We start from the raw sequence: 24363 nt of genomic DNA, 5'->3' as shown, positions 1-24363 counted from the left end.
TATCTACTGACTGGGTGCACTTGCTCCCCTGCCTTACCCTCCCGCACTTGCACGGTCTGTTACAGCCCGGCCTGAAGATCGTTCTGTCTGTCCTTCCTTGTCTTAACCCCTTAATGTGCACTTGAAAAAAACAGCAGAATCGCTGTCAGGCTTATTTGCTGTATCTAAACTCTTAAATGTACCATATTCACTTAATCTGCCTGTGCAGACAGTTATCGTCTCAGAAATTCAAGGGCTCTGAGTGACTGTTTTCCCCGCAACACTTGCTTGTGTATAGGCGCTTTATAAATGAAAATTACCATACCTCAAGAGGCGTTTGTACCTCCCCGGGTGTGCAGCCTGCAGGAGCTATAAATAACTGCCACCCGGTAAAAGCCATCATACGGCATACTCACGCTATACACCCCACCAAAAAATAAATTATAGATTTTGTTTTTACACTAACCAGTAAAGTGTACAAAAAGGTCTGTATATATGGGTTTCTTTATTTACATTTTTCTTAAGTGCCTTGGTGTGAATAAGTGTTTTTTTAAATATTTTTTTTATACCTGCTTGTTGTCTTTATCTTCTGGAGTGTTTGGTACTACAGTTTCTCTTCCCACCTTGAGTCTGACTGCTCAGACTTGCTACCATCGACTGATTGGGGTAAATGCTGAAACCACCCTGGTGTCCCAGGTTGGCTTCTCAAAATCTTACCACAGGTAGGAGACTTTGTGAACCCAGCCTAACATTGGGTGACCAGTACAAGTCTTAGAGTAACTTAATGTTTTATTTTTTTGTATGAATCAGTTTCTTTCTATTCAATCTCTTTCCAGTTGCAGGCGGAAGTGGAACGATTGGAAGAACTGAAGCGGGAAAACATGCATCATGTCATAGAAGCAATTCGATCTGAATTGGTGTCTCTCTGGGACAAGTGCTTCTACAGCACTGAGCAGAGGCGTGCCTTTGCACCGTTCCATGATGGTATGTTTATTTTGGGGCGCGGGGTGTTAGTTTGCTACATGATTTATGCAAGTAAAGAAACTCCATGCTAATGTTTGGTTTGCTGACCAAATTTAGTTTGATGGTGTCCGTAGAGCTAAATATTAAGATGCTGATAGGTCACCATTGCACAGTGTATGTCAATCCAATCTTATTTTTTTCGTCCGAACGGTTTTGTTGGTTTTTCACGTGGATAATGATTACCTTTCGTTAAAAAGGTTGGGTTGTGTATCCTATCCTGTTGTCACAGTAACTACTGTAACTGCCAACTTTAACACCTTCCCCATTCATTATTCGAAAACCTGCATTGAGCACTTGTATTTTGGCAGTTGCCTGTTACCCCACTTTCTAGTAAAACTGTTAAGATGTATTTTCATAACCAGCCCTAGAAAAGGTATTTTGCTTAGTTTTGACCCCTGACGCGTTGGAGGGCAAATCAAGCATTCTGCTTTACTAACCCCCAGAAAGTGATCAGGCCAGAAGAGATGTCACCCTAAAGTGAAGGGCCATTAGGATACTTTAGAAATATAACTAAAAAGGCACCAGGATGGGCTTGTGGCAGTGGATATTTCTCGAAGCACCCTATAGTGGACGTGGCACAAGTATTTTGCTTGTTCTTTGGCCTGCTTACTGCCCCCTCTAGTCTGGAATTGCTTTATATTGGAAGCCCCTGCGGTTAGGGAGCTTCATCTGTTTGCCAAATCCCCTCTCCTTGTGAGAACCCTAGCACACTTTGCTGAACTTCTGGGCCTTTTTCTTGTGCTCCTGAATGAGTGTAATCTTTTATTCAAAAGCCCCCCCCCCCCCAACTCCCCCATTCATTCTTTTTGCTCTGACCATGGGAACCCTGTTCATTGTGTTTTTACTTTGTTTTATGAAGTCTTGCTTTCCTCCATTCTTTTTAAGGCATCTGTGTTTCACTCTTGCACCACACGGCACCCTGTGCAGTTTTGCTGGGTGGCGTTTTGGGCTCTCCTTTTTATTTTATTTTCCTTAACTACTGTTCGCAAGGTTGGAGGGATACTTTCTAATCTTTCTTAGCTTTTCCTTTTGTGAGATTAGCACACACACCACCTTATGTGGTTACCTAGTATCCCCTTTCTCTCTGCTCCTTTAACAATTCAACAATAACCAGCATATTAGTATGGCTGGTGTCAGTGGACGTGTTCTACCGACTTTTGTGCTATTTTTGCTTACAGTCTGTATTCACAGCTGCGGCTATGCACCGAAGGGTCACCTTTGCGCCAACATGGTTGCTTCTTTTTTTGCCCATTTCCTGTTTTTTGTTTCTTGGTCCTACTACTGTCCTGGGAGGGAGAGGTCCTGATTTGAGTTTTGTATTGGGCAAGAACCCTTTTTGTAGCCCCTCGAGGCTCCAGTGTGTGCGAGGACTGGAAGCATGCAAGGATCGGAAACTCTATCTCTTGTCTTCTGGTGTGTCTGAAAGGAACCAGTTCCCACTGGGGTTCTGGCTGTGCTGATTGGACAGCCACCTGCCCCTTTCTGTGAACTGCAGGGAGAGTTGAGGATAAGTTTGAAATCCTGATGAAAGGTGAGGTTCATGAGGGAGAAGGCAAGTCGACCACTGGAACAGGAGATCCGATGAAGATTCTTAGGGAGAATTCTCATTTCTGTGCTAATTCCCCCAGCTCTCTTGCTGGACTTTAAAACTTAATTTCAACCCTGGGCAGAGTGAGCCCTTTTTCTCACTCGTATTTTGATCTGATTTAGATTATGGGTTTACTTTGTTTTTGGAATATGACAAACTCCATAGGCATCTGTCTTTTGTATGTTTTTTTGGATTTCTCTTAATGTTTAAATATCTTTAGTTGGGTGAACTTCAGTTCCCAAGAATAGTGACATGAAATTGACTTTACTTACCTTTTTCTCTTTGTAGGTCCACAACACCCAATCTTATGAAGTGTTCTGGGGGGAGGGGGGTTAATTAGTAGCTCCTTTTCCTACTCAAGTAAACATTTTTGTTACCCTCACTACTTTAAATGGCTGGTGGCAGTGGTTTAATTTTTCTGCTGTTAGGCAAAGTTTGTATACAGTACTCTATGGGACCACTACACAGTACTAGGACTAAAGATGTAAGCAAAACCAACCTTTGGTATAAGTCTGTACTATAGTTTTGTGGCAGCGTTGCTGAGCAGCCAGGCTTATCTCAAGCGGGAATGTGTGCTGTACGGAAGTTGGACGTTTTTAATTACAAGTATTCAAATAGACTCTTACACTCAAGGTTTCTTGGTAAAAACACGTATTAATTTATTTCAGTAAGTTATAAAACATTCACTAGAAGGAGGCATTCTATATCACACAAATATACTTCAGTACTTCACAATCGGTTTCTGAGGCATTTAAACTACTTTGAAGTAGGAGCAAAAAGGCATAGTTACTCTTAAACAGTGCAAATAGTTTGAGTTCCCCAGAGGAGTTGATTCAATACAATGGATTAGGCGAAAGTCAATGGGCTAAAGTCTTGTATAGGATAAAGCAGTTCTGGGAGTTAAACGGAAAAGTTTTTGGCAAAGTTCTCAGAAGTAGTTCGTAGAAGAAAAGATTCATGTGTTGGGTCACAAGCTGACTAGGCCTGCCAGTTGCCAAAGTTTCAAGGACTTTTGCAGTGAGAGGTAAGTTCTCCTGGTCGGGTTTTCACAGTACCTTAAAATGAAGAAAAAGATGCAGCTGAAGACGTCTGTTCCTGGCAGTTCCTGCAGATCTTGCTGCTCCTGAACGTCCGTCGTGGGGACAAGAGGGAGGACGTTGGGGGCTCCCGAACTACACAAGGACTGGTTGAAAAAGCTGGCAAAGGCAAGTCTTTGTTATGATATCTCTGCCACACAGCTCAATTTAGAAGGGAGAACGTTTCCCCCCACCACGATCCACTAAGGAACGTGGTGAGCCATTCCCCAACCGACAACCCTCTCCTCCAGGGGCCATAAATAAAGGCTCGTCTGAAAACGTACCTCTGCCTCAGTAATTTATTTCATTTGGCGACGAGGCATTCCACAGCGTGGCCAGGCCCCCGAGTCGTCCTGACCGCGTCCCTGCCGTCCACCAGCAGCAGCGACGGCCCCGGCGGCCTCCCCACCGCCGCCCCCGCGGCTTTCCCCGCCGCCCTGCCCAGCACCTTCCCTGCCATAGGGTAGAAGGGGCTGCCCGGCAGTGCATATCTCCGAGGACACGGCAATAAGAGGTACTGATATTGATTTCCTCTTAGTTTGGGCTAATGGCGCAGCGCACGTAGCGCATCAAACGAATCACCGGCCAACGGTGATTAGAGGAAAGGACCTTCCGACGTCCCGTGCATGCAGCCATTTTGTTAGGCCCAGCCCTCGTTTCTACGGCGATGGAGCCGCTGAGCCCTGTCACTTTGCAGACTCCGCACAGCCTCCATAAAAAGAAACATATCACTGCGCCGCAACACTTTCAAGAGCCTCTTCTCCTTTGAGGGAGAAACATTGCAGTGACTCTGCATCCACTGAAGAGTGCTGTGTACTATGTACTGACACACACACTGAATACAGAGACCACAGTCTATGTAGCATTTTAGACTGCCAAGAGGTCCAGATTACCAAAGCACACTGTGACTGTGAACACTGGTGAAGGAAAGAACTGCCAAGTTGTGCACTCAGTAATACAGACTGCATTATTGTCCTGGGAAAAGACCATTTCATTGGCAGAGCTACACGACCTTCGCTGCCCTACACCACCCCATCCATTTCTCCGCTCTGCTCACACACGCCGGCCAACCATGCAGAACGTGCCGCACCCTGCCAAGTTTCTCCCTTGCCCTGGAATCCCGATGTGCCCTTGGGAGCAATGGCTAGACGGCTTCCAGATCTACCTCAGGGCCATTGGAGGAAACAAGTTCAACGACGATCTTAGGGTGGCGACCCTCCTGAATTGCATAGGGACAGAGGGCCTGAGGTTATTCAGGGCACTCCCAGAGCCGGATGATGGAGGGGGGGGGCGGGGGTGACGGCAACCGAAAGTTTGACACTGCCTTGGCCAAGCTCACCAAGCACTTCGGTAGTAAGACAAACGTGGTGCTACAGAGGTACAAGTTATTTTCTAGAAAACAAAGGGCGAATCAGTCAATGCTTATCTAGCTTCCCTCAGGGTGCTCATGTCCACATGTGAATTCACCGGTGTTGGGGATGAATATTTGAGAGACCAACTCGTGCTCACATGTGGCTGATCCACCGCATACAACAAAAACTATGGCAGACAAAAAATCCCTTGCTGGACCAAGTCACTGAGATAGTGAGGAGTATGGAGTTTGGGGGCCGCTGCATGAAGGAAAGACTGGTCCTAAAAGAGGGCGCTGAAGTGAAGTCCATAGAAAGCAACTCTGAAGTGGAGTACACAGTGGCAACTGTGAAGAATGCACCTCAAAACACAAGATTAAACTCCAGAAGAGGGAGAGTCTCAGCGTATGACAAAACCCCACACGCTGTCAAAAATGCGGGTGGTATAAACGCCATGACGCTGGGAAGGTGTGTCCTGCGACTTATGTTGAGTGCTACAAATGTGGCCTGCTGGGTCATTTTGCCAAGGTCTGCAGAAACAACCGAGGGAGGTTAGGAAAATCTGGCAACACCACCAGACGACCCTTCACCAGGTATGGTTCTGTGAAGACAGTAGATTACGATCAGATGTCAGACAACATGCTGTCCGTCAATCAAACAAACATGCCCACAAGTACAAATCCTCACTGTCGCCTCTTTGCAGGAGTCCAAAGGCCCCTGGGTCAACATGTATGTCAATGACATACCCCTGAAGGTGATGGTGGATACAGGGTCTCCTTATACCATGGTGGACATTGAAACATTCGTAAAGGTATTGTCTGGTAAAGTCCATGATCTGCAGAACTCTGTTTGGTGAAAGCCACAGGCTATGGAAAGACCCCCATTGACATCGTTGGATTCACTTGGATTAAACTCAGGTTTCATGACAGGCAAACTTACTGCAAATTGTTCGTAGCCAGGAATGGATCCTGGGTGGTGGGCTGGGAGGAACAAGCAGCTCTACAGGTGAAAATCCACCTTGGGGAGGAAATCCCTGTGCTAAGTGTGTTCAAAAGCAGTACCGACATTAAATCTACTTTGGCCGAACAATTCTCCAAAGTGTTCTGCAGCAAAATTGGACTCCTCAACGGTTCCAAACACCAGATTGTATTAGAGAGGTGCCATTCCCGTGGCCCATCGAGTGCGTTGAGTCCCCTTCGGGACTAAGGTGGCATTGAAAAACGAGCTCACACGCCTATGCGACGAAAACATCGAACCCATAGAGAGTTCTGAGTGGCTCGCCCCTATCGTCTTGGTAAGAAAGCCCGATAACGCCTTAAGAATGTGTGTTGACTTGAGGGACCTGAACAAAAACATATGGGTCGACAGGCACCCACTTCCTAACATATCTGAACTTCTGTCAACCATGGAGCCAGCAAGTTTTTTCAGCACCTTAGACCTCTCCTCCGCATACCACCAAATTGCATTGGACGACAGCTCAAAAGCTCTCACTTACTTTGTCACACCATTGGGAGCGTACATGTTCAACAGAATGCCCTTCGGGCTCGCATCAGCGGCAGCAGTGTTCCAGAGACTTATGTCACACCTTTTTGGAGGCCTTGATGGAGTACACTGCTTCCAAGACGACATCCTCATATCAGCCAAAACTGAGGAAGAGCACGATGCCAAACTCATGGGTGTCCTACAGGTGATCCAAAAGAGCGGGCTCACTCTTAAATTAGAGAAATGTAATATAAAGTGTAACCAAGTCTCCTATCTTGGCCATTCCATTGACGCTAAGGGCATCCGTCCCAAGAAAAAACTCATGGACACGATATTGGGTTTGGCTGAACCTACCAATAAAGACCAACTGAAGTTTTCTAGGAATGACGGAGCATTACTCCAAATTTGTGAGCAATTATGCCAACAAGACAAAAACACTAATGGACTCTACACACAATGGACTCTGCAACACTTCAGGAACCTAATTTGGGGCCTGCCCATCCTCCTCAAAACCGATCACAAACCCTTGGTAAACATTCTGCAATCCAAAACGCCACACCTTATATCACCAAGAATTAGACAATGGTTTCTTGACATCATGCAATACAATCTCCAAGTTTGTCACACTCCCGGTCCACAAAACCAGGTAGCCGATTGCCTTTCCAGACTACCTACCAAACAAGATAGTCAGGACATTGAGAACTTTGACGAAGACATCATAGCCACCGTAAATCCTGCCATTTCCCCTGACGAATGGATGAACATTACCAACAATGACACAGAACAACAGGAAATCAGGAGAGCTGTGGCGAATGACTGGGTAAGCATAGGGCAAAGATTAAAGAACTCCACACCTTTTAAAGACGAGATATCCATGGATGGAAGGCATATCTATAGAGGCGACAGAGTAATCCCAGCCGTAGCACTCAGGAAGAGACTACTCGACCTAGCTCACGAAGGACATCTGGGGAGAAGTCTGACAAAAAACAGAATCAGGAACTACTGGTGGCCCAACATGTGGAGAGAAGCGGAAGAAGCTGTCAAAAACTGCTGTGCATGCGCCTCCAGTGACAAATCGAAAACCTTAAGAAAAACTCCACTCCAACCCATAGAACCTCCACACAGTGTGGTCAAAATTGGCAATAGACATCATGGGTCCCTTCGAAAACCTGGAGGCAGTGAAAATATTCATCGTGATCGTGGATTACACTTCCAAATGGACCGAATGGGGAGTGATGGAATCCAACATAACCACAAGAAAGGTCAGACTTCCTAACTGAAATATTTAACAGAGGTGACCCCAAGGACCTAGTCTCCGACAACTGATCCCAGTTTACATCATCAGAATTTAAAGAATTCCTCAGAAACAAATCCATCAACCACATCACCACGTCACTATACCATCCAATGTCCAACAGACTAGTGGAAAGAATGAATAGATTGGTAAAAAGCGTAATCCAACTAGCCACAGCCAATGCCCTACCATGGAGGGAAACCCTCAAGGAAGCTTTCTACGCATACAGAACACCACACTCCACCAACTTAGAGCCCTTCACCATGATGCGGGGCAGAACTGCAACCAACCGAGACCGGCATGGATCTTCATGAACACCGGTGAGGCAAGAATGAATATGGAACAAATCCAAGAAACTGTAAAGGAGAAACAAAAGAAATACAAAACATATTACGATTCAAGGAACAGAGTAAAACAGATGCTACTTCAGAAAGGAGACTGGGTCTGTGTCAAAGAACCGAAGAAAACACTCAAGGGCGAATCCAAATTCAGGTCTCCACAAAGAGACGCACATTGCCATGGAAAATCTGTCACATTGGATGATGGAAAGAGATGGTCCCAAGATGATCTGGCGAAAATAACCAACGACACCTGCCGACCAAGCACTTCCAAAGACGGTTACAATGACACATGGTCAAGAGATTCATCGGGAACAACCAACGACACATGCAGAACCAGTGCATCTAAAGATTCAGATGAAGGTGTATGGTCAAGAAATGAACACAATCCTGAGGACACATCATACCACAAGCACGCAAGAAACAATGAGCCCCGTTCCGACGATGAGGAAACCTCTGCCAGGAAATTGTCAAAGAAATCGGAGGATCATCCGAAACTTCAGGAGCGATTACGTCTACTATTGACCAGCAGCTGCCCACTCTTGTTGCATTTAACCTTAGCCAGCCATTCCACCCTATCCTTCCCTTGTTTCCCTTCCCCGCCCCCCTTCCGCCCCTCTTTCCCTTAGGTAAGAAGATGTTATGTTATCTCTGTCACACAGCTCCATTTAGAAGGGAGAACGTTTCCCCCCACCACGATCCACTAAGGAACGTGGTGAGCCATTCCCCAACTAATGATCCTCGTCTCCGGGGGCCGTAAATAAAGGCTCGTCTGAAAACTTAGCTCCGCCTCAGTAATTCATTTCAGTCTTCAATTCTGGTATCTGTTGTCAAGCACACAAACTGGTGTCCTGCTCCCTGGCTATTCGGTTTCCTGCAGCACTCTGAGGAAAACACAACCAGCTCTGAGAATGGTATCCAGGTGGCTTACGAGTTGATTGGTCCACCAATTCAAAGGGAGAAGTCGTCCTTGAAGGGCTTCCCTGTCGAGATTAACTTGGCGATTCGGACCTGCAGCAGGGCGTCACTGGGCAAACAAAGGGTCCAGGAGTTGCAGCAGCCGTCCTCTTCCAGCTCGTCTTCGGTTCTTTCGTTCCAGTGGTCGACTCTGCCTTCCAAGCCTAGAGACTCCCCTTTTATACAGTTTTCTCCCATTCATTCCAGCCTAGCTGCCACTCACCCAGTAGGGTGGCTGTCCCTGTTAATGTTTTTGAACTGAAATTAAGAAGTGTTTTACCAAGAAACCTTGAGTATAAGTGTGTAGCTGAATACTTGTAATAATAGACCTCTGTGTAACACCCTTACAAGCTCACATTCCCTCTTGAGATGAGCCTGACTGCTCAGCTCGCTACTAAAAACTGTGTGGTACAGACATCTACCAAAGGTTGGTTTTGCTTACACCTGTAGTCCTAGTTGTGCGTAGTGGTCCTGGAGGGTACTGCATACAAACTGTGGCTAACGATGGCGAACATCTAAAACCCCTCTCAGCAGATCTGTTCGCCTTGCACCATCGTGATTACAAGCCCGAGATCCGAAAGGCCAAGAAGGCCTATTACAATAAACGAACCCTGAACTGTCGCCGCAGCAGCATAGAACTCCACATCTCCGAATTCGTGAAACCCACCTGCACCTCTGCCCAGACCACACCCACGCAAAGGCACAGCAACTCCCTCTCGCTACATTTCTACAACACAGCCGCCAGATGGCAACCCTTAATACCAACCTCTCCACGTGCCCCTCCTGACTTCATCGCCCCGACTACCACAATGCCATCTTTAGACTTTCAACTTGACCCGTATCCCACCTCTCTTCTTAAATAAATATTCTCCTCCACTTGGGCAGGAGACGAGCAAGGTCCATACTAAACGACTCCCTCACCTAGCATCTTTCCAGGGGCCTTTTTAAAATGGCGCACGTCAAACCGCTTCTAAAAAAGGTATCTCGACCCCATTGACCCTAAGAATTACAGACCATCTCCAACACGCGGTTCCTGGCGAAACTTATTGACCGCGTTGTGTACTTTCCATTCAACCGCTTTGTAGAATCCAACAAACTACTTGACCCCACTCAATCGGGCTTCAGACCACACAATGGAACAGAAACCACCCTGATCTCAATCTGGGACGATCTGAAGGTCTTGGCAGGCCCGGAGGTTTGCGCAGCGATGATTCTCCTTGATCTGCCAGCAGCCTTTGACACTGTTAACCATTCTATTGACCGTCTCCACTCCCTAGGATTCCAAGGCTTGGCACTCAAATGAATTGCCTCCTTCCTCAACAGGAAACAAATCTCTCCTCTCCCTTTTTGTCTCACCACTTGCTCCGTGAACACTGGCGTACCCCAAGGGACATGACACTCGTCTCTCGTTTTCAACCGCTATCTGACCTCTCTACCAGGAATCATCCGCACACACAACCTCACCTGCTACAACTACACTGATGATACCCAAATTAATTCCCAAAACAAGCTCCAACCCACGTGCCGACCTTGAAGCTTGTCTCGGAGATATTGACCGATGGATGACAAACCACCTCCTTCTGAACCCAGATTAAACTGAGATCATGGGGTGCAGCAATACTGCCTTTCTCCCGCAACCATTCCCATGGCCCCCTCCCTTGGAACCACCCCCCTCCTCAAATAGTCAAGAACTTTGGCTGCACTATGGACACAGGCCTAAGCCTCTCCCGTCAGATCAATACTGTATCAAAATCCTGTCACTAACACCTCAAACTCCTAAGACTCATTTTCCCCTACCTCACCTATCCCAACAGACATGCTGTTATTATGTCCATTGTTCAGTCGAGACTGGACTATGCCAACGCCTTATACCTGGGTGCACCGGCATGCCAACTTTAACTCCAGAGGGCACAAAACGCTGCCGCCAGACTCCTTGCTCTGGGACACATCTCCCTGCTCTCTGGACCCTTCACTGGCTCCCTGTGGGACGAAGTCACTTTTAAAACCCTATGCATTACCAACCAAGCAGTGCACAAGACCAGCATACCTACAAGAGAAGATTAAACCCTACCACCGATCATGCACCCGAAGATCAAGCACTGCCCTCTTAATAGTGATTCCAGCCTCCAATTCAGCCAGGATTGGAGGATCCGCCTTCTCAACCTTGGCTCCAACTCTGTGGAACTCGCGCCCTCCGCACACTCGACACAACCAAGACTACATGGCCTGCAAGGCTTTAAAAACCTGTTTTTCCGTAAACCTGATTGGGACAATCTAGGGCCGCTGAAACCCAGCAACATCATGGACCATGACTTCAATGCCATTACATTGGAAAGTAATTACAGCCTGCGGACAAATGTTCAGGGAGATACCGAGCGAAGAGACCACAGAAAGCGACCAGTAGGTCACCAGGACAGAATTAGGAAATGGATACCACAGACGACTAACGTAACGTCCAGCAGGTTCTAGGGTATGCAACTGCTGACTCTCGGCTTCCCGAGTCTGCTACACAGGCCTAGTAACCTCTTGCTCCATGTTGATAAATAACCTTTCACTTCTTACCATGCCCAACTACATACCTAAAATACGATCCCAGATCGACGCTAAAACACCCAGACTCTACAATGTCTCTGTCCAGCCTATGCTTTAGCATCACTGGTGCGGGTTACCGCCTGTCCGATCAAATTCCTGCCTAATCCTACCCTACAACCCACTATAAACCACAACCAGTGACCCGGAAACCGGGTGTTAGGGAACATTCTAATTTCTGTGCCAATTCCCTTCAACCGTAGAGACCCCCAGCTCTTTCACTGGACTGAGGGAGCCCTTTCTCGCTCTCATGTGTTTTTGATCTGATTTGGATTATTTTTCCTTTTGTTTTTGGAGTCTGACAAACTCCATAGGCAGCTACTTTTTGTATTGTGACACACAGCACCTTTAGATTTCTCTTAAGGATTAAATATATCTTTTCTTGTGTCAACTACTGTTCCCCTTAGGAGCCCCTCCCTCTTCCCACCTAATCTCCTATAACATTGTTACCCTCACTACTTTAAATGGTTGGTGGCAGTGGTCTAATTTTCCTACCTTTATGATTTTCTACCGCTGGCTGAAACCTCAGGTGAAGTATAGCACCCATGGGTGACCATTTTGTCAAAATGGCCCCGGTCATCTTTTCAACATTTTCTGGTTGAGGTATTTCTTGGGGTTTACTCTGCGCGCCAAGCCTGGTTTGAGCCCTTGGTTTGCTTTTCCTTTGGTGGGCTTCAGTACTGAAACCCGCCTCTGGCTCCAGTGTGTTTTGAAGGACAGGAAGTGAGGTTCCCAAAGCTCCCTTGTCCTTTGTCTTGAATGCCTGAATGCACCCAGTCCGGATTGGCTGATTGTCCTTTCAGGACAGCCACCTGGCTGTTTCAGTAACAGCTAGGATGGGCATGAATTTGAAAAACCTGCTTAAAATGCAAGGCTTTTGGGACTAGAGGCAGTCGACCACTGGGAAGAACAACCCAATGAAGAAACCTTGAACAAAGCTTGCATCCTCCTGGACCTTTGAATTGCCTGGTGAAGCCCTGCTGCTGTGCTGAAACTACTTTTTCTGATCGACAAGAAGCTCCGGAAGAGACAACTTTTTCCCTTGGGTTAGTAGGACCAACTAACCCTGAGACGAACTCCATTGGACTGCCTTCCCTGACTGGCTTTGCTGCTGCAGGAAGCAAGTGCCAGGGGTTCTCTTCTAGTCCACTTGACTTTCATATTTACTGTCCCTCAGGGGTGATATTGCTCCGAAAAGGTTTTTATCTAGACTTCATTAAAAGATTTAAGTGCTCACATGCTCTGAGAGTTTGTTTAACCGCTTTCCTTCCTTAAACGTTCCTTTCTACAAACCTCTGAATCTACAAAGTGTACAAGTGATATATAAATGCCATTACTGTCCTAGTTAGTGAAGTCAACTTGGGGTGTGGGACGTGTAAAAAGCATCTCTAAAGAGTGTTTCTCCAGCATGGGGTCTGGAATGGATTCACATGCTGTTGAATATTCCCTGTTGTTGGGCCGGGAATCCTCAGTAAAAGTTTATTTCCGGTTATAAACGGTCTTGCTCCTATAAACCAATCACTGAGCTCGGTCATACTGCCCCCAGCCAGTGACTGCCCTTGCCCTAACCCCCTCCTCTGGCAGCCATCTTCTGATTTTTACCACACATTTAAGTTTTAGGAGTACTCATGTTGCTCTGAGCTTTCTGCATTTTTTTCGTGCTTTTTGCTAGGTAAAACCCATTTTTGTTCGTGCCATTGTGCTCCTTCGCTTCTACATCTGACTAATGCGGATCCGTTTTTCGATATCTCGTCACCCTTCAAGGGCAGAATCGCTGAGTTTCTTCTCTACTTCTGCAAAGCCATCGGGCCTACACCATGACTGAGGGGAGAGACTGCTCTTCCCTTTAAAAACTCTGCTCCGCCTGCACAACTTCTTCATGGAGGACAAGCATTCCCAGTGTCTTCATTTTCTTCACACGTCGCATAAGGAAGATTGCAAGATCTGTCATGGCTTTACTAAGATCACTCTTAAAGATCGGCACAGCAGATAGGCGGCATGGCTTAAAGCCAAGGCCCTTGCCTCAGAGGCATGCCTCTTCTGGATCCAGCCATCCAGAGCTGGCCTCTAGTCCTTTGAGGGCGCTCCATCCATGGGGACACAATATAAGGCTAGGCACTGCAAGTCCAGTGTCATCTGGGCCGACGCGCAAACAGGTCCCACAACGGTTAGAGCGCACTCCTAGTCTCAAGCAGCGTCAGTCACCACCCACCGCTCCAGCTCTTAATCAAAGTGAAAGTCAGCCACCCTGGGGAAGCTGTGCGAGAAACTGGAGAAGTGCAAGTTGTCCGAACTGCCTGTGAAAGCCCAGCTGATGCAGGCGAAAATATCCTCCTCGATTTGAAAGGTTGCTGCCCTTTCCAAGGCAAAAGGCGTGGACCCAGTCCAGGGTGCACTGATGGCCATCAGGGTGACTCTTCCACCCAGGTGGTAGTCTTCGACCAAGCCAGTGGGAAAAACTCCCTGAAAAGAGGATGCCGGCCCTTAGTCCGAGACCGACCCCTCAGAACCTGAAGAAGGGGGGGCGGGGGTGGAAGAGCTCCAGGGCACGGATGGTAGGTCTTCCAAATGAGAGGATTTGGTTCCGTCCACACAATCCAGGAAGATATGGGAAGTCTTCGTCCTTTCTCCCTGGGTACCTCCTAGAGATGTTGCATGACATTCTGCAACCCTCCACACTTTGGTGTCGGAGATACAGAAGAGAAGGCCTCCACCGACAGCACCGCCTGCGACGACCCCATTGACACTGGGGCCATCGCCACCAAATAAGATTAAAAGGCACTCCACGACACCTCTCCAGCCACCAGTGCCTCTTCTCTCCCCCTCCCCTCCTAGGGACACGTGGACGGACACTACAACTTCAGACACCGACCACGGCAGCTTCTCTCCGCCGCCAAGGGCTTCTCCCCCGACAAAGTGGGTTCATTTCACTCAATGATCTCCTGTGAATCAGAACTTTTCCAACTCCAACCAGAGGAGGAGGGCTTCCTCTATCAGTATTGGGAGGCGAAAAGGAAGACCATTTTAGAGGTTACCCCTCATGGACGATGTCTGGGGTGATGGTTTGGTGCTGCTGAAGATCCCCCGCATCAGCCGCAGTGAAAAGAGACCGACTAGAGAAGAAATACCGGGACCCAGAGTTGGCACCCAAGTGCCTTCGATGACAGCCATCGCCGGTCTCGGCGACACTGCGGAAGAAGTCATCCAACCCGTCGGCCTCCGTTCCCTCGGATGGCGAGGGGAAGAATTTGGACGCTGTAGGGAGGTAGGATATCTATTTGGCAATGGTGACGGCGGCGAACGCTTTAGCTATCAAGGCCAGGGACGATCAGATGTTATCGTACAAGATGGTCCTTATTTCCTCCCAGAGGACAAGCGAGGCGATGGAAATTCTCCAGGAGGGCGAGGTGGATCTGGAGGACTTACTTCCACGTCCCCATTCACATAAAACATTGCAAGTTCCTGCACTACCAGTTCAAGGCTGTCCCCTTTGTACTGAAGTCAGCACCCAGAGTCTTTACGAAGTTCATAGCCCCAGTGGCAGCCCATCTGCAGCTACAAGTGATACATATGTACTGGTACCTCAGCGACTGGCTCATCCGGCCAAGTCCAGGGAGATCGCAGTCGATCACACAGAAGACTGTCTGGCTGCTCACGGATCCGGGGTTCTCTGTACACTTTCTTGCTTGATTCCATTGCAAGATGCTCTGTTCCTGGGGTCTAGGCTCGACACGGATTCTTGCCTGGAGGATCTGTCGGACAGGATAATGTCCACTCTGGGCAAAGTGGGATGGCTGTTGGCACTGAAAATCGCCACAGTGGGGACTATCAAGTCGCTTTTCTGCATGATGTCGCTGTGTATCTACCTGATCGGAGAATGCAACCCTTTGCAGAGTTCCTGGACACCCAACCAGGTTGTACTCAATGGTGTTCCATCGAGCGATAAGTTGGTGGGGTGTGCGCTCTAACATTGCTGGGGACACATACTTCCAGAGCCACCCGGCGATGGTCACCACCAAAGCTTCCCTGGAGGGCTGGGGTGCACACACAATGTCTCCTGGCCAGAGGCCGGTGGTTGCTGGAGAAGGATCTCCACATAAATGTCCTGGAGCTGTGAGCAGTTTTCTGGGCCATCAAGTCATTGCTTCTTCCCTCAAGGGCAAGGTGGTGATTGTCTTCACGGACAATACCACAACATTGTTCTACATCAGGAAGCAAGGGGGCACCGGATCCCTGGTCCTCTCCAGGGAGGTTATGTTATATGCACTTGTAGAGCGCACGGTCACCTGAAGGCAGCATGGCGCTGAGGAGGGAGGGCTGACAATTAACACAGACACATGAAATAAGGTGCTAGAAGAGAGTGGTCTTGAGTGCTCTTCTAAAAGCAAGATTGGGAGTTTTCCTCATTGCGGAGGGGAGACCATTCCAGAGGGTGGCTATGGAGAAGGCCCTGCCTCCAAACCTAGTACGATATCATCTTGGGACAACAAGAAGGGCTGGGATGGATGAGCGTAGGTGCCGCTCTGGAAGATAACGGGAGAATTTGACCTGCAAGAACTTGGCTCCTTGACCGTGGATAGCCTGATGGACAATACACAGGGTCTTGAAGCGGACACGCTGGCAGACTGGCAGCCAATGGAGAGCGCAGCACTGGGGCGATATGGTTCCCATACAGGGTACCCGTCGCCAGCCTAGCCGCCAGATTCTGTATACGCTGTAGCAAGCCAATAAGCTGTAACAGATGCTAGTTACAGTAATCTAAGCGGGAGAGAACTAGCACTGCGACTACTGGAGGGTGCAAAGGTTCGGGTAACAAAGGTAGAACATGCTTCAAAATCCTGAGTTGGTGGTGACCAGCTTGGCACACAGCCGTTACTTGATCAGACATGAGAAGGGAGGCAGAGAGAATAACGCCCAGGTTTGTCGCTTTGTTTACTGGGGTGGGGAAGGGGTCCAGGGAAGAGGGCCAAAAGGCAGTGGTCCACAGTGAGGGATCCGTGGGACAGCCCACCTCCAGCACCTCGGTCTTGTCGCCGTTGAGCTTGAGCCAGTTCTGATCCATCCAGTCGCCAACAGCCCTCAGTCACGGAGGCACGACGACACCTCAGCTTGCTCCTGATCCAAACGGACCAGAATTTGGGTGTCATCGGCATACGAGTAACAATTGAGGCCGTGGGCGCGGATGAGGCATATAAGTGCCCAGATGTAAATATTAAACAAGATCAGGACTTGTGGAACTGGACCGTCACCCAGGACATGTTCCTCATTCCTTTTCTCCTGGCGCCAGTAAAGAACACAATCGCTGACTTTCAGCAGGGAGCTACGCTCCTGTCGCGAGTGCGAACTTCGGCAGGATCAAGTGGACAGTCTCTTCCTCAAGTGTGGTAGGCCCCAGATCGACCTGTCTGCCGGCGAGTAACTCCAAAGGCCTGATATTTGCCAGCAAGTTTCGGTTTCACCAGCCAAGATGCATGGGGGACACGGTCCCCTTCCCGTGGGAGGGGCTGTTCCTGTATGCGTTCCCTCCGTTGCCCCTCCTGCTGCGAGTCATCAATCGACTCAGTGCCGGTGCAGGATGATCCTCATTGCCCCGGCGTGGCCGAGGGAGATTTGATACCCGGATCTTATCAGCGTGTCAACGTCACCGCCAGTCAAGCTGCCAGTGGTCGCGTATTTGCTCGCCAGAGGAGGTGCGATCCTACATCACAACCCGGGATCGCTGAACCTGAAGGTTCGGCTCAACTCGGAAGCATTTTGCGACGTTGTGTCCGACATAGAAGATCAACACTCTGAGGGTCACGGCCCTGCAGGTGCTACCATGCTTGTTGTCCTTGGCAAAGGCGGGGGCTGGCCCACGCCTCCAAAGTGCATCTGGCAGTTGTCTCCCGCTACGCCAGGTCTCCAGGACGGTCTTCTCTGGTCTCGCCGTCAAAACTGTTTCGATCGCTCCCACCAGTGAAGGCACACCCCCGGCGTTGGAACTTTGTGTTTGACTACGCTAAGAGGGAGGGGGGTGGGCACCCTTTGAGCCTGTGCGTCAAGCCCCTCTCGTACCTTTTGTGGAAGACTGCTTTCCTCGTGGCCATCACATCAGCCACAAGAGTAGGTTAGATCCAAGCCCTGTATTGCAAGCAGCCTTATCTGACATTCCACGACATGAGGGTGGTGCTGCGGACACACCCCATCTGCAGGTCAAAGATTCCATCCGAATTCCATCTCAACAAGCCTTTGGTGTTGCCTGTTTTTTCCGACGCCTTTGTCGCCGGCTGAAAGTGCCTTGCATTCGCTGGATGTGGCGCCTTCTCTGAAGTTTTACGTGGCCCACAGTTTCCGGAAGACACCTTAACTTTTTGTGAACTTTGGTGCTGCGACATGGGAAGGCCTTGTCCAAGGCGTCCATCTCTAGTTGGCTCTCTGGCTGCATCACCCATTGTCACCTGTTGGCAAACCAGCCTCTGCCTGGCTGTCAGAGCAGGGCTGCTACAAGGAGGGCTGCAATCACCTTCACTAGATTCTACTGCGTCTACAGGGATTCCAGAGGAGTCCAGGGTCGCCCAAGCTGTGCTATGCAACCTGTTCGCTTGAAGGTGTGCCTGATGAGGAGGAAACAATAACTGAAACCTTGAGTGTGTTACTTGGCTTCTTGTATTTGTGAATTTCATTGCTACAGCTCACATTTACCCCTCTGGAGGTGAGACTGACTGCTCAGTTACACTACCAACTTGTGTACTACAGGCCAATACCAAAAGGTGTGGCTCCTAATACCTGGAGCACAAGTGTTGTGTAGTCTCCCACAGGGTTACTACATCAATTCTTGCCTAACAGACGGTAACCTCAATTCCACTCATGTACAATGTGTGGGAAGAAGGCCTAGCCCTTATGAAGCCCCCAAATCCTGCCCTGCCCAGCCAGGCTGGAAAAGAATTGCAGACCGCCGGACTCGGCGTCCTGGTATTTAAGATACCAGCCATCTCCAGACTGGTTAATCTTAGTCTTGGCCGCAGCAAGTAAGCAGTCCGCAAACCTGTCCTGTAAATCCCTGGTTCCCCTGGATCAGGAGGGTAGAAGTTGGATACCATGGGCAACCACATCATCTATACGGCCACCTCCATAGTTAAGACTGCAAATGACAATACTGGGTTGCTACGATAGGGAGCCGTAGTATAAACTGGGCCCAATCCTAGATTTCTTCCCTGCGGACAAGATGGAAGCCCTAGCCCTATTTCAAAGAGGAGAGGTGGTTGTCTGGGCAGGATAGCTCGGGGGCAACGTGCTTCGTCTCGGAAGCAAGACTCGGAGCAACACAGGCTCGATCCCCGGGTCCGCACTTAGCAACCTCTGGGTATTAAGCGCGTTATAAATAACCAATTACAAATTGCTTCCAATCACGCCTTGACGATGGTCCTTGATGTGGCGGTCTTGGGCTTTCGCCAGTTCGGTAATGGAGTGGCACTAAGGCTAGGATGGTTTATGGCCACCAATTCCAGGCTGGATGTACAGTCAAAGGTCATGGATATCCCCTTAGACAATCTATTTGGCAAGGTCGTGGATGAGACATTACAGGCAAAGGCAGACATGGAAACAGCTGGGTCCCTGGGGACCTTACAGCAACGGCAAACGTCATCCTTTCGGTCATCGAGAGGAAAATTCATATTCTCTAAAGGCTAGGCAGCTACCTCCTACTGTTGGCTCTCTAGATCCTCTTGACAGGAGTCCTACAGGGGCTGGTCGCTGGCTTTTGGCAGAGGACAATGCTGTCTGCCCACAAGCGAAGGTGCAAAAGTCCAAGCAAGCCTGTCCAGAGGCAGGGCCTGGACCCCCCACTTTTACAACCCAGTGGGGGGGGGCGCTTAATAAAATTCATCAATGAGTGGGAAAACATCACAACGAATGGGTGCTGGACATAGTACACCAATGATGCACCCTGGAGTTCGACCACAAGTGTCTGCACAAAGCACATTCCTCCAGTGGCAAGGAAGGAGCTCCACATAGACCGGCTGCTATGGGAGATGCAAGCTATGTTAAAAGGGCAATGGAACTCTTTCCCCTGCGCTGCTGAGGCTCTGGTGTGGACTCAGATACTTTCTGGTTCGGAAGAAGTCAGGAGGATGGTGTCCAATCATGGACCTGCGACTTCTCAACAAGTACCTGAAGTCTCTAAAGTTCAGGATGGTCACATTACGACAGGTTCTCGACCAGCTGGAGGAAGGGGATTTCATGGCAACACTAGACCTGGAGGATGCCTACTTGACATCCCCATACATCCAAGACACTGGAAGTTCCTGCGCTTTATGGTCCTAGGACGTCATTACCAATTAAAAGAGCTTCCCTTTGGTCTAAAGGCAGCACTGAGCATGTTCACCAATGCCTTGCAGCTGTGGCAGCACCTCAAGGGTGTACATGTGTACCCATACCTGGACGACTGGCTCGTTTGGTCCTCAACTTGACAGCTGGTGCTACAACACAGTGAGAAGACTTCCACCTAACAATGCTCGGATTTTCCATCAATTATTGGAAATCCTGCGTGGTATCACAATGTGCAGTTTCTGGTCGCCTGTCTCAAACAGGCAGTGTACCTGGTGTTCCCTCCTGAGGAGTGAGTGACGCCCATTTTGGGGAAGGTACTACAGCTGAGGGCGACAAGGGTCACCGAAGTCCACAGCATCAAGTCTTTTAGGCATGGTGTCATTCTGCATTCCCCTGATTCCGTTCTGTAGTTTGTAATGAGACCTCTGCAGGATTTCTTGGACGCCAGGTGGCTCCAGGTCACGTATAAGTGGACGGGCAAGATTGCCCTCAACAAGGAGTTCAGGCAATCCATTTGTTGGTGGGGCGTACACTAGCACCTCACGCAAGGAGCACCATTTCAAACCCATCAATTTCAAGGGACGGTCACCACACACTCCTCTCTAGACAGATGTGGGGCCAAAACCAGACAATCTCGCGCCAAAGGAATCTGGCTTCCAGAGGAGAAATCCCTGCAAATAAACGTCCTGGAGCGATGGGCCGTGTTCTGGGCGCTGAAGTCATTACTACCACTTATCCAGGTGGTAAGGATTTTCACAGACCACACAACCAAGATGTTCTACATCCGGAAGCAGCGTGGAACCCGCTCCCCTGTGCTCCATGGAGGCACAAGCCCTGTGGCATTGGGCATTCTTCAGAACATGTTTCTCATACCATTCTACCTGGCTGGCATCAAGAATAACTTTGCAGACGCTCTCAGCGGGGAGCTGCGATCCTGCCACGAATGGAATCTACAGCAAGCAGACGTTGCTTCTTTTCAGCATGTGGGGCCAGCTGTTTGCGACGGCAGCAAACTCAAAATGCCAGTGGTTCGCCATCAGATTTCACCAACTAGGGAGAATGGGAGAAGCAATCTCGCTCGCATGGGGAAAGTCTATTCCTTTATGCGTTTCCTGCAATGCCGCTGTTGTGTGACGAACACACTCAAACGATGTTGCAGCAAAAAGATCCTCATCGCCTCGGCATGGCCACGCCAGATCTGGTACATGGAGCTGCTCCACATGGAAATAGCACTGGCCTTCAGGTTGCCCCCTCTTCCCGACCTTCTGTCCATGGATGGGGAGCGATATTGCATCACCTCACGGCTTGGCTCCTGCAGCCTTGGAGTTTGGGCATTATGACATCCCGCTAGACTGTAGGAAGGTTCGGACTAAAACTACTGCGTCCTCTATGCTCACGTGCTAGTCACAAGTGGAAACGGTTCATGGTATGGTGCATGACTCAGAAGATCGCACCTCTACGTCTTGCAGCCCCAGAGCTCCTGCCATACTTGCTGTCACTGGTACAAGGCTCTGCCTCTTGGCACCTCTTCCCACCCCCCGCACCTCCCATATGCACTTGTGGTCTGTATCTGTAACCCTACAGTCTCCTCTTTCTGCACTTATGAGCCACCCGCTGGCTGTACCCTCTGATTACCGGCACTTAGCCACCCGCTGGCTGCACTCTGTTACCTGCACTTCTCCATCTCCCCTTTTGCACTTCTCCCCTCCCTGCGCTTGTGCGATCTGAATGACAAGGCCTAGTAAAATCGTTGTTTTGTCCTTCCTTTGTTTACCCCTCGTCTTGCCTAAAACATGTTGGGCACAATTGTATGTAGTAACCCTGTGGGAGACTACACCAGCCTTGTCCTCTTGGCAATAGGAAACCCAACCTTTGGTATAGGTCTGTACTACACAAGTTGGTAGTGTGACTGAGCAGCCAGGCTTATCTCAATAGGGTTCAATGTGAGCTGTAGGGTGGTAACAGTTTCACAGTGACAAGTATCCAAATAACACTTACACTCTAGGTTTCTTGATTAGATAATTATTAAAGTTTTTTTTTTTTTAAATGAGCCTTTCTATAGAAAGGAGCAATTGGCAACAATAAAAATACACTTCAAAATCTTTCGGATCAATACAGTAAGTACATAGCCTTTTGGTATGGGACACAGATTTTCCTACACCCTGAGGTGACTTCCATAATGACACTGGACATTAATATATCACTTTTCACACTAAATTGGTAATACTGAAGTTGTGGCATAAAGGAAAAGATGAGGGGAGGAAACAATGGTTAACAAGTTTCTAGAACCGATGAGCTACAGTACCTACAGTACCCTAGGTCTGAAGAAATGGTTCCAGCTGCCTTCTGCGACTGTTGTAGTCTGGCAGATCCTGTTGTTCCTGGGCCTCAATCGTGGGGACAAGAGGGCGGACGTCTGGGGACTGCTGCACTACGGTTCGAAGGTCGGCGGCAGCAATAGGCAAAGTTCAGATCAGCAGCACTCTGTGGTTTCCGCTTCTCACGAATAACACCACTGCGGTTCTTGGACACCTTATGGACTTTCCTTGCTTTGGGGTCCAGCACTCTGTTGAGGGGGCTCAGCCGGAGGGAGTCAAGAGGGAGGCACCAGCCGAAGACAGATCTACCCCCAGCTTGTTTCTTTTGAAAAACGACTGACCCTGAGGGAGTTCGAGGTAGAGGAGCGAAGAGCTCGAGAGGGGAGGTATTTGCAGAGGGATAGCTGAAGGGATTTTGGCCCCAGGCCCCAGAAAGCCTTGTGGACAATGCAGAGGGTTTTGAATTTAATCCTAAAGCGATGGAAGTAGAGCAAGCAGAGATGGTTTCCAGTCGAGTTAGTCTTTGGGTCAATTGGTCCCACCGACGCAAGGGGGATTAGTCGTGCCTTGCAGAGCTGCAGCAGGGCTTCAATGGGCAAATGGTCCAGGAGTTGCAGCAAGCTTCTCTTGCAAGTTATTCTTCGGATTTCTACGTCCAGTGGTTGACTCTGGCTTCCTTGCAAAAGACCTCGCCTTTTATGCAAGTCCCTCCCATTCATTCGTAGCCTAGCTGTCACACAGCAGGGTGGCTTTCCTCCAAAGGACATCCAGCCTGCCATCACTTTTGGGTGCATTCCTGTGACCAAGGAGACTTGAGTACAGGGAGTTTCGGGCACCTCCCTTGCTTCCTGCCCTGTCACACACTGGAGCCAGAGGCGGTCTTTACTAGTAAATCACACAAAAGACGAAATGATCAAAGGGACCAAACCTGGCTTGGTGCGTAGAGTAAATCGCAAGAAGGACCTTACCAACAAGAAATGGCGACAAGACTGGCGCCATTTCGACAGAATTGGCACCCATGGGTGCTATACAGCTGCTGCGAACGCAGCCCATGTTAAAAACACAATGGTAGGAAAGTTAACTGCCACCAGCCATTAATTGTAGAAAGGGTAACATAAAAATGTTACATGAGAAAGTAGACAAAGGAGATAGTAAGTGACCCCTCCAGCACTCTATTTAAGATAGTGTGTGCTGGGTCTAGAAAGTTACAAAAGGTAAGGAAAGTCCATTTCACCCTACTGCTCTTGGAAACAGTAGTTTATCCAAGAGAAGGTATTTAAACCTTTGGGAAATCTAAAGGACTTCCCTGTGCCACTGCACTAAAGGTTCTTTCTCACAATGTAAAAAGATTATGCCTATGGTGTTAGACTGCAAAACCAAAAGGAAGTGTTAAACTCAAAGAAATACATGAGTGCGAAAAAGGTCTACCTTTTTCCAGGATAAAAATGACAGGTCCTAAAGTCGAGCAAAAGAGCTTGTGGTTTCTAAGGTAGAAGGCATATTTCTGAGAATTCTCCCTAAAAAAATACTTGTGTACAGGTGCGTTATAAATGCCATATCATCTGACTGCCATTTCCCGATACACACGGTCGCCAGGCAGGTCATCGTTGTCTTCGCATAGGCTAGTCAAGGGATTCATGTAGGGCCTCTTCAGGTTCTTTCCGCCAGACAAGGCTCCTGCCCTGGTTTAGGAGCTAAACGTATTGCTTACTAAGCACATGGGGCATCATTCGAACCTCTACATCAAACCTCTATGAAGTTTCTTTCATGGAAGACCTCTTTCTTAGTGGTTATCACCTCTGCCAGGCGGGTCGGTGAGATATCAGCTCCTTCCTGCAAGCGCCCATACTTGTCCTTCCATGCAACGAGGATGGTGCTGAGGACGCATCCATCCTTAATGGCAAATGTTCTCTGTGAATTCCACCTTAACGAATCTTTGGTACTCCCCTTCTTCTTTTCGGATCTTTCTTCACCCGCAGAAAGGTGTCTGCATACGCTGGACGTTGCTTGTGCCTTGAAATTCTATGTGGCACGCACATAGGCTTTCAGGAAGACGTCTCATC

General features: G+C 48.8%; 1 protein-coding gene across 4 annotated transcripts in view; it reads left to right on the top strand.

Annotated features, from left to right (window-relative positions):
* The window catches only part of PRC1 (protein regulator of cytokinesis 1), a 626832-nt gene that overhangs the window by 236228 nt on the left and 366241 nt on the right, over window positions 1–24363 (top strand). For all 4 annotated transcript variants that reach the window (XM_069625201.1, XM_069625203.1, XM_069625202.1 and 1 more), the window contains exon 7: window positions 816–963. In XM_069625201.1, the coding sequence (XP_069481302.1) occupies window positions 816–963 (148 nt within the window). The remainder of the gene's footprint in view (window positions 1–815; window positions 964–24363) is intronic.

The sequence above is a fragment of the Ambystoma mexicanum genome, chromosome 11, assembly GCF_040938575.1.
Source record: "Ambystoma mexicanum isolate Mex_15411 chromosome 11, UKY_AmexF1_1, whole genome shotgun sequence".
In the NCBI taxonomy this organism is placed as follows: domain Eukaryota; kingdom Metazoa; phylum Chordata; class Amphibia; order Caudata; family Ambystomatidae; genus Ambystoma; species Ambystoma mexicanum.
This window is presented reverse-complemented; position numbering and strand designations above follow the sequence as displayed.